Raw genomic sequence first — 13,348 nt, 5'->3', positions numbered from 1 at the left:
TGTCTTCGTTTGCAATTACTGGGACTACATAAAACTTCAGTAGCAGTACTACGCTAAATCCAGTTGGTACTTTCTAAGAGCTTGTTTAACTCAAAATGATCTCTGTTTTTGATGTTCCTCCTATGAGGGGAACAAAAAGAGGAACTTTATATCTATAGGTGTCACACGACTGACGCAACACTATTTAAATCGGTCCAGCTGTCTATACAGGACGGGGAACGTAAAATGTAAATGAAGTGAAACTTATGGAAGCTGGGTTACAAAACACAACCACTATTGTGTTTGTGTTCTACAAAAATGTTTAATCTTAAATGTCCTCATCAAACGGATAACAGTTGTTGTTTTGTCAGTGGTAGTGGCAGTTCTCTTTTATCCCGCGTGTGAAAACGCACCACGACACACAATTCAACTTGATTTTCAAAGGGCCGGTTCCTTCTTTAACATCATTCTGTGGTGACACAAGCATGGGGCACTTCAGGGGGTCCCCCAGGACTCGAAGCCTATAGCAGCATAACTAAGAGCTGGTTCAGAGTAACTGAGCAGCTCTAACTATAAGCTTTATCGAATCTGGATTGTGATCCAGTTCCACAGGAGAGGAGATCGATAGCTTAAAGGCTCTGGCCCCCGTTTGGCTTTTGGAGACTCTGGGATCGAAGGGGTCAAATCAGAAGATTAGGTCTTTTAAATATGAGCTTGACCATTTAGGGCTTCACGTGAGACTGTACAAGCTGCTCTCGCTGCACCTTCTGTGTACACATGGTGTTTGTGTTTGCAGCAGAGAGTTTTCATAATCCTGCACGTTGGGTGTGTGCAGCTTTTCTGTGTATCCCTTTTTAGACCAACACTGAACATGTATGTATGGATGAGGTCTAGTGACCTCAGTGTTGACCTCTTTCTCCTTCTCCTCCGTACACAGCATCCCACATATGTGCAGGCGCTCTTTGACTTTGACCCCCAGGAGGAAGGAGAGCTGGGTTTCAGGCGTGGAGACTTCATCCAGGTCCTGGACAACTCCGACCCCAACTGGTGGAAAGGAGGCTGCCACGGCCAGACGGGCATGTTTCCCCGCAACTACGTCACGCCTGTCAATCGGAACATGTAAAAAGTCTGACCATGTTAACAGCAAGAACCCATCATCATCATCATCGTCACCTTCGTCATTGTTGTTCTCGATCTCATCAGCCCCCCTCCAAACCCCACCCTCCCACCCCCCTCCTCGGCCATCCCACAATAACAGGAGCAGAAAGGAAGAATGCAAACATCTGAGAGAGAGAGAGATGGAGCAGGAGTAGTGCTTTCGTAGGCGTCGCTGTGTGGGTGGCAGCTGAGTAAAAATCCACTTAACCCCACCCAGCCCCACCCCCCAGCAAGAACTGAACTGTGTTTGAGGAAAATCTAAATGCAGAGAAACTACAGCGTAGTGTACCCAACCGTGAAGATAACCAAATGATTCGACCGCTCCCACAGCTGCTTCTGTCTTCTCCGTTAACTTCTTAACATTCTGCCTTTCTTTTGTATTTTTCTTCCTTTGCCGCTTGTTGTTTTAATCACTCGAAAGAAACACCTATCAGTAAATTCTGTTTTAAAGGAAAAAAAGAAAAATGTAAAAAAAAAAAAAATAATAAGTTTTAAAAAATAAAAGGAGAGAGAAAAAATCCACAGTACAGCATGTTTCCATGTTTAAGATCATTGGCTGTATAAAGAAATCGACTATAGAGAGAATCCATTTTTTAAAAATATATATTATATATTTGTATGTTTGTCTGTTTTACCTCTCATCACAAATTGTACTTTTTTCCATTTGTAAATTATGTTAAATCTTTTGTTAGTCTGGATGAAACCTAGTAGCTCTACAATGTCAAAATGTCCATTTTTATTTTTGTTTTGTTTTTGTTTTTCTATTTGCGCCTCTGAGGGATCTCAGATAAAAGGCCGTGATAATTTAATGGGTTATAAGTTCCATTTGTCTATATAATGCAAGGAAAGTTACCTGAGAAGTACCTGTAACGTCGACCAGCGAGGTTGAGCCACGAGTGCTGCAAGAGCTGTTGTATTAACCTGCGTAAAGGTCAGACACCTTTTCAAAGCCGCTGCATCTATTGCAGCCACTTTACTTGGGCAGTGAATGTAGCTGACTCGGTCTTTAACATGAGGGAAGCACGGTCGGAGAGCTGAACTACACAACCAACCCAAGGGATTTTTAAACAGACATGCTGAAACCGCAATTGAGAGGGAGTGTGGTGTGTGTGAGGATATGTACAGGTCGTTCGTCGCGTGCATGCAGGTGCTGTCCTCCTTGATGTACCTGCACGTAGCAAAGAGGCCAAGTTTGGATAATCACATTGTGTAATCGCCAGTGCAGCTCTGCAGCTGGCAAAGATCGACAGTTCAGAAAACTGAGTGTCCGTCTTTTATGCTAGAAGTTTAGAAGTCAGCTTAAATTCTGTTTTGTTTTTTTGTCGACCCCTTTTTGATTCGTGGTCTGCTCCAGTGTGTGTTCGTGTCCTTGGTTTCTGATTTCTTGTTCTCTCTGGATAGTGCCTTTCTCTCTTGTGTTTCAGTATCTCCGACCTGCTACTTTGAGCCCCACCCCCCACACTCTTTTTTTTCAGAGGGGGGGTCTGCCAGTCCTGCAGTGAGAAAGGGTGTACATAATCCAACTTGTCCCACCACCCCCCCATCCTACCATTCTTCTCCTCTTCTTACATCCACCTGCCTTCACCTTTGTCCTCACCAACATGGAACTCTTATTTAAGTGTCTCTCGCCTCGTCTTACGTAATGATACAGTTTGTTTTCTTTTTTCTTTTTCTTTTTTTTTTTGCATTTGTTTTTTGTTTTCAATTAATAAAATGCAATTATTAAAAAATGAGAACCTGTTTCTGTCGTCTACTCTATAGGAGTCTTGTAGCTCCCATGCATAGACAGGCCTATGGAGCACAGGCCAAGGGGTCAGTGAGTTCAGGGGGTCTCCAGGCAAGCACTTCTGAAGTTTATTATTTACTAAAAGTTACAGAGCTCAAGTTAAAAGACTAGTATAATCAAATATTTTTACAAATTGCTAAATACAAATGACCAAAAAGACACTAAGGGAACCAAACATATGCATATAACCACAAAAGGCTGCAACACAATCCAAAAGAGTCCAACAAATGAGCAAAAAGAGCGAAACAATCTATGGACCTCAACTCAGAGGCAAAACACAAATGCATAAAGCCAAATGGCCAAAATGAGACCAGAAATGGAGAAAATGGAAAGTTACCACAAGTTGTTGAAAAATGACCAAAGAGACAACAGAAGGGCCACAATCAAAAAGCAAACAAACATTAGCCAAATCCACTCAAAATGACCATAAAGAGAAGCTCGACGACTAAAATTCTGCATGAATTGTCTGCAAAGAAATGCAAACGAACCCGCAAAAGGACAAACAAGTGATCATAAAGAAACCAAAAACATAAAAAGGCTCAAAATAATGACAAACTGCTGGGAGAATTATTGACACGATCACAAATAGCTGAACAAGGACCCACAGAGACAAACAAAATGACACAACTGTTAAAAATATATAGCAAGAAATAACCACAAAGTCATGCAAAACAATCCAAAAAAGACTTGTGAAGTAATAAAATCGAAATGACAATGGAACAATTGAAGAAGAAAAGGCAAAGAAATGACAAAACACCAAAAATAGACGCAGACAGTGAAGAGGCATCAATATGTTTTCTCCATTTTGTTTGTGAGGACTTCCTGTGTCTCCAAACCCTGCAACTTTCTCATTGTTATTATGTAAACCTGGAAATAGACGCGATGCTCGACATCGACCCTTATTGTCGACCTTTTTTAGACGATTACTGCAGCATCCCACCTTGTGTGCAGCCAGTGGTTTCCGCACACAGCACATGTCAGTGCAGTATGGTAATCAGCTTGCAGACTGGAAGCCTGCCTGCGATGAGTAATCCATCACACAAGCTTTGGTTTCTGGCAGAAATGTCGTTGCTTGTTAACACGGCTGAAAGCACAGATTGTTTCTCAGCTGTGGAGGCTGCTTCTGTGTTTGTGGGGACCTCAGAAAGCTGGGATGTGAGAGATGCGTTTGTCCGCCCTGCTTCGAACGTCAAACCTGCCGAAACAGGAAGTGTCGCCGAACGAAATCGGCACCTTTTGAGATTGATTGGTGCTTTGAGCTGCCGCCAGGACGTCAAGCAAGTGGGGTCACAGCATTTTGACCCAGTGACACCAGAGAGGGGGCAGAGGTGAAGTCAGCGAGAGGGTTTAGCTGAACTTGATGTGTCAGGCCACATTTCATAATGAAACCGATCCAGAGCAGAGAGCATCTCTCTCCATGCAGGTTTATGTATGAGTGGATGTAAGGAGGAATGCGATAATTTAGTTTTTTTAAAGTGAAGCCCGTCGTGCTCTGAGAGCAGCACTCTGCTCTGCTCAGATCTCTAACATCGCCTTAGCCACGGTCTGGTGCACTGTCTGCTCCACATTCTGACTCTCAGCACCACTTTCTTTCTCCTCTCCCATCTGGCTCGTCTCTGCCTTCCTGTTTGTCACTGGCTGACAGACACCGTTACATCAGTCCTACTTCCAGCCCTGTCATCTGGAATAAGGCTGCTCCAGTGCCTCTATCAAACATTAAGACCCTCTCCAGTAATAAAACCCAGAGAAGCATTTATACTGTGGTCTCTGCACTGGTGGTTATTAAAAATAATGCTGACATTAGTGTTTTCTGATGCTTCCTTCATCTCTAAAATACCAAAATGTGATGATTGCAGTGGGCATTTCTACACTTTAATGCCTAAACACGACCTCTGGCTCCAGAGGTTCCAGCCTGTTGGCCACATGATGCAGCAGTCTGGACGTTTTAAGATGATTTTGATGAAGTGAGGGTTGAGAACGATTATTATCAATGTGTGAACTATTTGTTTGGCCTGTTTGTGGCAGCGCCACGATGTCCAAACTATAGTTTCAGCTCTGTCTGGACATGCAGTGGCAGCGTTGTTCATACTGCAGAGTAAGTTTACTGTGTTTGGAAAAACTGGTCGTTTAGGGGAAAACAAAACAACTTTGAAAATCCCCAAACAACTACAAGGAAATGAAAAAACGCAAGAAGAAGAAGAAAGAAGTAGCTCGCAAAACAAAGGCAAAAAGATGCTAAATGATAGCAGTAGATGCATAGCAACCACAAAACAATGCAAAACAATGTGCAGTTTCTATTTGCTTCCCATATAGAGTAAACCTGGCTGACTGCTCTTCTTTGTGTCTCACCTGAGTGGGCAGCTCGTTTACTCGATCACGGAAACAATCGGCGCGTGTGCGTGTGTGTGTGTAGGAGTGTGATAGAGTTATCAGATCACTCATTTCATTCGTGTGCCAGCGTGAATTCATCTGCCACGCAGAGGTGGAGTCTTCCCCCTCCACCCCCCTGCTGGCACACACACACCATGCTGACGTGCTGGGGCCTCTGTGGCTCACGTTAGGTGGAAAACTGCGGTTCCGAACTTGCACTGGCCTAAATGCGTCCAAACTTCCAGATGGAAGCATCTGTCACGTCCTGTGTTTAAACAACTCCGCATGCAAACAGACTGAGTACTGCAAACATGGGCTGAGTTTTCTTCTTCAGAAATGTCCATTAGTGAAACTTTCTGAATATAAATGACAAATGACAGAAGTGACTGACAGGTTCTCCAAGTCTGTTCAAGCAGTTCGTGGGTAAGAACTGCCCCCTACTGCATGATCGTAGTTTGTTCAAGCTACATTGTCTCATAACGATTTTGAGGTACTTCTACTAGAGTATTTCCATTATGTGATACTCTATACTTTTACTCTACTACATTGCATAGAAATAGGTTGTACTTCTTGATCTGACAGCTGCACTTTCACAACATTACAAAATATAATGAACATCCATTTTATGACAGTGTATCATGGGCTAAGAATTGGTCTGTGGTTCCAATAATGTGGTTTTATTATATAACATGCATAGTGATGACTTTTTCTTTTTGTTCCTTAGGTGCATTTCCCTGCTATTGCTTTTGAACTTTTACTCAGTGCTATTTGGCCTGTAGGATGTTTCTCCAGTGCTGCTTTACTACGTTTACGTAAGACGAAGATCAAAGGAAGTAGATGTACATGTGTATGGAGGAGAAAATCTGAGTACTTGTTCCTCATATTCGTGGTAAAAATATGTGGAATAAAAACGCGAAATTGTGCAATGTGTGATGAACTGTGATCTGTGAACGCATCTCAGCAGTAGGTGGCGCTGCGGCTCCATGTTAAATCGTTAAAGCGGCGTTTGAGCTGAGTCTCTGTGGGTTGGTGAACATGAACACACCAAAAACTGTCGTGTGGTCGATCTGCGCGTGTTTCCTGACGTGCTGCGTTCAGCGTAAACGTCCAAAAACATCATCTGAATGAAAAATGCAGAAAATAAAGAGTCGTTGTCGGCAGGATTCGAACCTGCGCGGGGAGACCCCAATGGATTTCTAGTCCATCGCCTTAACCACTCGGCCACGACAACGGATGAACGTTCGAGAACGCGTTCGATAAACGAATTGAGTACATTTACTCAAGTACTGTACCTACATTTTGAAGTAGCCCACAGCTTTTTAGTAACTTTTACTTTTAATTTTAATCGTGTTTGGACTTTTTTAGTGGACGGGATTGCTGAGCACAGGGCTCGAAATAGTCAGTTAAAATGCAATCAATCAGTTAAAAAACACAAAAAAGGAACAAAAAAACCCAAAACAAACAAACAAAAAAAACTACAATCTGAAACTATCCCATAAATCCCAAAACGATCATGAAACGACCAAAAGCTTGCAGAACGAGCTAAAATGTGATCCATGCATGTTATCACGTCACTGAAATTCAGAACAATATCTACATTTTATTATGTACAGGGAAGTAATCACGTTGTTTCCACCCCGCTGTATCTGAGACCTGAGCTGTGTCTACTTTGAATAATATATTACATGCAAAAACACAAAAACGTGCTACAATAAGATGCATTATTAGTCATAATTTGACTATTATATCCGGTTGGTTGTAGTTTCCACGTCCTTTGACATGTTCCCACACATTCAATCAACATTACATGAGCAGCAGACGGGAAACTTTTAATAAGAGCAAATCAAGAATTGTCGCGTCAGCACTTCGCAGTAGCATGACGCAGTAGCCATTTCGCAGCCGCAGTCACTGGTTAGTTTGCAGATTAACGTTACAAAGTATAATGAAATGTTCTAAATTGGGTCTAGTTTAAGATGAGACATCGTTTATTCCCTGTGGGGAAACTCATAAGCTGCCCCTCCTTTACCTGTTGTAGTATTATGTTGTGTTAAAATAATGTCATATACTTTTTCTTTCTAATGCAGTGATTTTAACAGCATTTCTGCACTGTGGAGTCACATTGCACGAATAAAAGTACCGCAAACATGAAGCTGACTACTGTAGTAACTGTACTTAGTTACTTCCACCACTGTTTGTCGTTGTCGCTCCGGAGCTGGGAGCAGTGGAACCACGTGACTCCCGGAGTGAGGGCCTGCTGTTTGTTCAGCCACAGAGGCAGAGAAGAAGAAAAATGGCGGCTCTGGGCGAACCCAAACGGGACGCCGGGCTAACGTTTTGAGCTTTCACCCCGAAAACACGGCGGGGCTCCACCGGGTTTCTCCACCCTCCGAATCCCTAGCGGTCCAGCTTCGTGGCGGTACCGTTTTCGCTTGCGTCCGCGTAGGATAAGGAAACGCAAAAACTGCAATTGGCAAATAAAAGATTTTCGCCTATCATGAGAGGGAAAAGGGGCAGGCCGCCCAAACCGCTACAAGCCGAGGAGCCTTCCCCAGCTGTGGCCCGGGGCTTGCGACCAAGGAGGAATCTGAAACCCAGGTTGCGGGACAGCGGGGATGAGGAGAGCCCTACGAGGGAGACCCCTAAGGCGGGCAGAAAAAGGAAAGCGGGATCCGGCACATCAACGCGGGGCAGGGGACGAGGCAGAGGTGGCGGCGGAGGCAGAGGAGGCAGAGGGGGTCGTGGGGGAAAGCGGACGCCCGCGTCCAAAACAGTGGTGTACGACGACCACGAGAGCGAGGAGGAGGAGGACGACGCTGTCAGTTTGAGGTCTGAGGATGAAGAGTTTATTGAGGAGGAACCTCAGTCCGAAGAGGATGAGGCCCTCAAAGAGGACTCCGACTGCCTGGAAGATGATGCGTTGGACGATGATGAGGATGTTGCCAGCGACTGCACGGCGAGTAGCTTTCGGAGTCAGAGCACACACGCCAGCACTCCGGGTAAATAAACACCGGCGTCAGGCGGTGGCTGCAGCATCTCTGCACACACCGCGAGGGTCGGGAGGTAGACCCAGAAATCCCGCTCATGCTGCTGCTGGTTGAAATGTTTCATCCGTGCAGGAAGCTGTAAGGTTATTGTTCAAAATGGAGAATGCACACTGTATGAACACAGGCCGCAGTCGGATCATTTATGGTGCCGCGGGTGGATTCGCTCGGTCGCTGTATCACCACGGCCTGTCAGCACGTCTTCAAGCGCATATTTTAAGCCATTATCATTTTATTAAAAATGCCGACGATTGCCACTAGTTCCAAATATCCCACAGCTGCATTTAACACTAGCTTAGCTGCTAGCGTGCTAACATTAGCAAGCGAAATTAGCTGCAAATACCTGGTGTTCTCCTACAGACAGACGCCGTTGAGCCACTTTTAACCTCAAGTGTTTATCTACATTCTCAGCACTCACTGCTCATTCGCCGCATATTAAAAACTTCTTATTAACTTAGGCCAGTGACGGAAAAGACCTAGCTTACTAAGCTAGGTTAGCGTGGCTGTCATGTTCATCTCTCTGCAAGCATTTAGCTTCGTCAAAGCCTCAACAGAAATGATAGTTAGATGTCTCCTCCAATAAGAAGTGAAAATGGTGTGTGGTCCGACTAACATTCACGTTGTTGGGCAGCTGGACAGCTAATGTTTTCCCACTTCATGCAGAATCAGGGCAGCCCATCAAGCTAATCATGACACCGGCCATGTGTTGAGCCGGCTCTGCCAAAGTAGTGCGCTTCAGACATTGGAGTTTAGTTTGTTGCATTTTGTTCCTCAGAGTGACAACGATACTGTAGCGTTTTTACAATTTAAATGTAGAAATAACTGACTTCATATCCATCTGCATGGAATTTGGTAACCAGCAGATAGTTATTGCCCACAGCTGGGCAGCGGTAATATTCATGATCATATGTATCAGGAGCACGGGAGAGACTGTGAGGAAGAATGTGCTTTAAGAGTTTGATTCAGAAGTCAACCCGAAAGAAATGTTTCTGGCATTGACCCTGTCACTTGATTTATACAGTAGGTGAGATCTCTCATTTGAAGCAGGGATGCAGTCTACAAATCAGGGCTCAGAAAGGGAAACGGATCAAACTGTCAGTGGGCTTTTGGAGACTATACACTCTTCTCTTAGTCCAGTGTTTCTCATGTATCAAATTCTGTATCTGTGATGAAGCTGCTTTTCTAACGCACATTGAACACAGTGCAATGTCTTCTGAAGCACTTTTGATGTCTGATCCTGTTTTGGTTGAAACAGATCCAGTTCCCACAAAATGTTTTGAGTAGCATGGACCCACACACACACACACACACACACACACACACTCACACAATAAGGATACATTGTTGTGTACCCTTCAGTCCAGTCTGACAAAGCCCCTCTTTATTTTGTACAACTTAGCAAAGAGGGACATTGACTTAGCTGTGAATCCATGTATCCTACTATCACGGTGCTGCTTAGTCAGTAATGTTGCACTGGAAACTCGGGCAACAGCCATATTTCTAACAAGTGAACAATGGCTGCAGCTTGATTCACAAGAAGAAGCCTCTGATGCCTTGGTCACATCCATGTGCTCTCAGGCTCTTGGACCCGGTATTTTAAAGGTTTTTACCCTGTGCTGTGTAATTTCTCGAATTACAAGTTTACTGATATCGTTGTGTATTCTTACAGGGAAGAAAAAAGTACGGGCTCCCCGACCTCGCACTCCCATCCTCGAGGAGAAGGAGATCCCCCCTCTTGAGCTTCCAGACACCTCTGAGGATCTCCTGGTGCCTAATGAGGAGCTTCTCAACGTCACCTCCATCTATGAGGTGCTACGGAACTTTAGCACGGTGCTGCGTCTATCCCCCTTCCGCTTTGAGGACTTCTGTGCAGCACTGGTGGGCCAGGAGCAGTGCACTTTAATAGCAGAGACCCACATTTCCCTGTTGAAGGCTATCCTGCGTGAGGAGGACTCCTCCAACACTACCTTTGGCCCTGCTGACCTCAAGGATAGTGTCAACTCCACTCTGTACTTTATTGACGGCATGACATGGCCTGAGGTTTTGCGGGCATACTGTGAAAGTGACCAGGAGTACCACCATGTTCTGTCTTACCTGGAGGTGGATGAGTATCCCTACGGCCCTCTTGAAAGTAAGATCAAGTTACTACAGTTCTTGGTTGACCAGTTTCTCACTACCAACATCGCCCGGGAGGAGCTTATGTCTGATGGCAGTATGCAGTACGATGACCACTGCCGAGTGTGTCACCGCTTGGGCGATCTGCTGTGCTGTGAGACCTGCTCAGCCGTGTACCACCTGGAGTGTGTGAAACCCCCACTGGAGGAGGTTCCAGAGGACGAGTGGCAGTGTGAGGTTTGTGTCGCACACAAGGTGCCAGGTGTCACAGACTGTGTGACAGAGGCGCAGAAGAACAAGCCCTACGTCCGCCAGGAGCCCATTGGATACGACCGGCACCAGAGGAAATACTGGTTCCTCAACCGAAGGATTATTGTGTAAGTTGGGATTCAGTCTCCACTTCCATGCACCAGATCTACCTTTGATTCTGTTCCTAGCTCTTTGTGTTCTGACATTTTAAAATGCCTAATAATGACAGAAAGGAAAACAAGTATGTTGGGACACAGATTCAGTCAAGAGTTGTGACTGTTCAGCATTTACTTCATTCCTGAAGTTGCAATATTAGAGATATTTTCATTTTATTTATTTCTGAAGGGTAACACTCATCAATATCAAATCTTGAAAACGTGTCAGATTTTGCCAAAAATGTCATTTAGATGTGCTGTGCCTGGGCCATACAAAATGCTGAAGTCAATAAAAACCGGATGAAACGGTTACAAATTCACAGAAAACCAAACACCTACAATTCCTTAAAAGAAACTAGTTTAAAGTAAAGATCAAAAACACTACTGCTGCCTCAAAGCTTCCAGTGCTAACAACGGGAGAAATGTGAATGAAATTTTACACTAAATTAAAATAAAAAATTAAATAAAATAGTCAGACAAAAATTGCACCTTAAGTCTGTTAAGTCTCTTTAGTCAGCAGAGGAGCTCCACAGCCATATGATGCTCATTGACCAAATTAACTTTTCCTTCGTTGTATATGACCAAGTCACCTCCAGCAGCTTTATTTTGGCTTGTTTCCCTCACAGATTTATTTGAAATGGTAGGAGCACGTTGATTCATAATTCCGGTATAACATGGTATAAGTTAGGAGTTCATGTTTAGCTAAAATGTCCCAGTAATGGTGATAGTTAGATTTATTTGTCTAAATTGAAAATATTTTATTAGTACAGTGAAATACTGCTCAATGCCGTAAATCCTTTCTAACAAATTAATTTAAAAAATGTGCTCTCACGTAAAGACTGTTTACAATTACCTGAATTTAAGACTTTTACGTAAGGAGTCATGGAGCAGTTAAAAAGTGGGGGATGTGTAGTTGCCCCGAAGTCGTCAGGTTGTTCTGAAATACTTTATCACCTTTATCGTGAAATTTTGTGCTGTTGTGAAGCCAAATGCACCTTAACTGTGGTTGCCTTAAAGGTCAACCCATAATTCCAGCTGTGTGTGTGTTTTTCTTCAGTTGTGTGGACAAACTTCAGCTAGACGTTTTTTTTCAGTCTAGAGTTCAGTTTAGAAACATTTGTGATGTTAAAGGAACTAACCCCGGCTTGAGCCTCTCATGTGTTAAATTCATTCAAGTCACAGCGATAAATCTCAGCGTAACATGACAAAATTATACGTTTAGACTGTTTTAGTTGTTTGACCTTAATGCTAAACTTTTCAAGCTTTCTAGAATCATATATAATCCAGTCTGAATCTGGAAATATGTAATACAACACTGCTTTAGTATCTTTTTAAAAAAAAAAAATGAACATTGGTTGCGTAACGTTATACTTTATAAATAAAAAGACTAATATCGTGACAAATATTGTATCTTTTCCTTCTATTTGTCCTCTTTTTGGGGGGTGGAAATAGACTATCTATATATTTTTTCTGGAGCAGATTAAATTGAATTGTGGAGAGCTATAGGAATCTTTGAGAAAAATACTTGTAATGTGTTTTCAAATGACTAAGTATTTAGAAACAGTCGCAGTCTACGGATTTCCTAGGTTATCAGGAAGTCAATACTGTGACTCATGAGGGGCACAGGCTGGGGTTTGGTAAGGGGCTAAGGAAGGACTGTCCTCAGAACTGCACAAAAAACAGGTTTGTGTATCCTGTTTCAGCCCAAAATGCGAAGCAGCTGGAAAGTAAATCTGAAGGTTTCTGGGAAACGCATTCGGTATGTAGGATGCAACATTTTTCCATGAATTTGGTCATTTGTTTGACTAGAGATGATAAAAGAAACGTGCAACCCAAGGCTTTCATCTTCATGGCCAGTGAGAGTGGTTCCTGAATGCTACCCCACACCATATTCATGCTCTCTTTGAGGATGGCCTTTACACACAGGAGATCAAATTCATCTCGCTGTCGCAAAGTATTTGACAGGAGCGTTTTAAAGTCTTTGATTTGAGGAGAAAAGAAAGTCTGAGCTTTAGCGGAGCTGTTGTGCACCAGGAGAATATAAATGAGACCCATTCTTCTACAAGTCGCAGATGAATAATTTAGATTTCCACACAGATCCAGCTACCTACAGTCACTCTGCAGCCAACTACACTTTGCTGTTCATTTGAATTTTCCTCCTGTTACCGAAGCATCTGGTCAAATTCTTAGTTAATTAATACAATATTCTACACTGTCCTTTCCCACCGCCAGTGAAACTCCATTCCTAGTTAATCCTGAAAGTGTATTTTTTAATACATTTTAAAACTAATAACAGGCCTTTACTTTCAGATTGGATGGGTCTTAAAATTAAGGTGGAGGAATCATACATGCAACCTATTGTCAGTTTCCCTGCTCATTATTTTGATCTTATGTCAGTTTACTTACTTGGAGAAAGGACATTGTTATTGTTGGTGTGCAGTTCCCCTCACATGTTTGGTCCTACAAAATTAATTTAAAGGTGGTACTGTGAGTAC

The 13,348-nt window shown here is 43.3% G+C and overlaps 2 protein-coding genes and 1 non-coding gene across 6 annotated transcripts in view; 2 read left to right on the top strand and 1 right to left on the bottom strand.

The window, feature by feature from the left end:
- Nucleotides 1-2,877, top strand: part of LOC137099286 (growth factor receptor-bound protein 2) — a 31,198-nt gene extending 28,321 nt beyond the window's left edge. Inside the window, exon 6 of the mRNA XM_067475923.1 lies at nt 917-2,877. Coding sequence (XP_067332024.1) covers nt 917-1,102 — 186 coding nt within the window. The 3' untranslated portion in view covers nt 1,103-2,877. The remainder of the gene's footprint in view (nt 1-916) is intronic.
- A 3,565-nt stretch (nt 2,878-6,442) lies between these two features.
- trnas-aga (transfer RNA serine (anticodon AGA)) lies at nt 6,443-6,524 on the bottom strand. Its single transcript has one exon. It is a non-coding gene; the product is annotated as a tRNA-Ser (tRNA).
- A 1,025-nt stretch (nt 6,525-7,549) lies between these two features.
- LOC137100360 (nucleosome-remodeling factor subunit BPTF-like) overlaps nt 7,550-13,348 on the top strand; it is a 28,011-nt gene continuing 22,212 nt past the window's right edge. For all 4 annotated transcript variants that reach the window (XM_067478166.1, XM_067478165.1, XM_067478163.1 and 1 more), the window contains exons 1-2: nt 7,550-8,289; nt 10,004-10,826. In XM_067478166.1, coding sequence (XP_067334267.1) covers nt 7,788-8,289; nt 10,004-10,826 — 1,325 coding nt within the window. In that variant the 5' untranslated portion in view covers nt 7,550-7,787. The remainder of the gene's footprint in view (nt 8,290-10,003; nt 10,827-13,348) is intronic.

This window comes from Channa argus, chromosome 15 (assembly GCF_033026475.1).
Source record: "Channa argus isolate prfri chromosome 15, Channa argus male v1.0, whole genome shotgun sequence".
NCBI lineage: Eukaryota > Metazoa > Chordata > Actinopteri > Anabantiformes > Channidae > Channa > Channa argus.
This window is presented reverse-complemented; position numbering and strand designations above follow the sequence as displayed.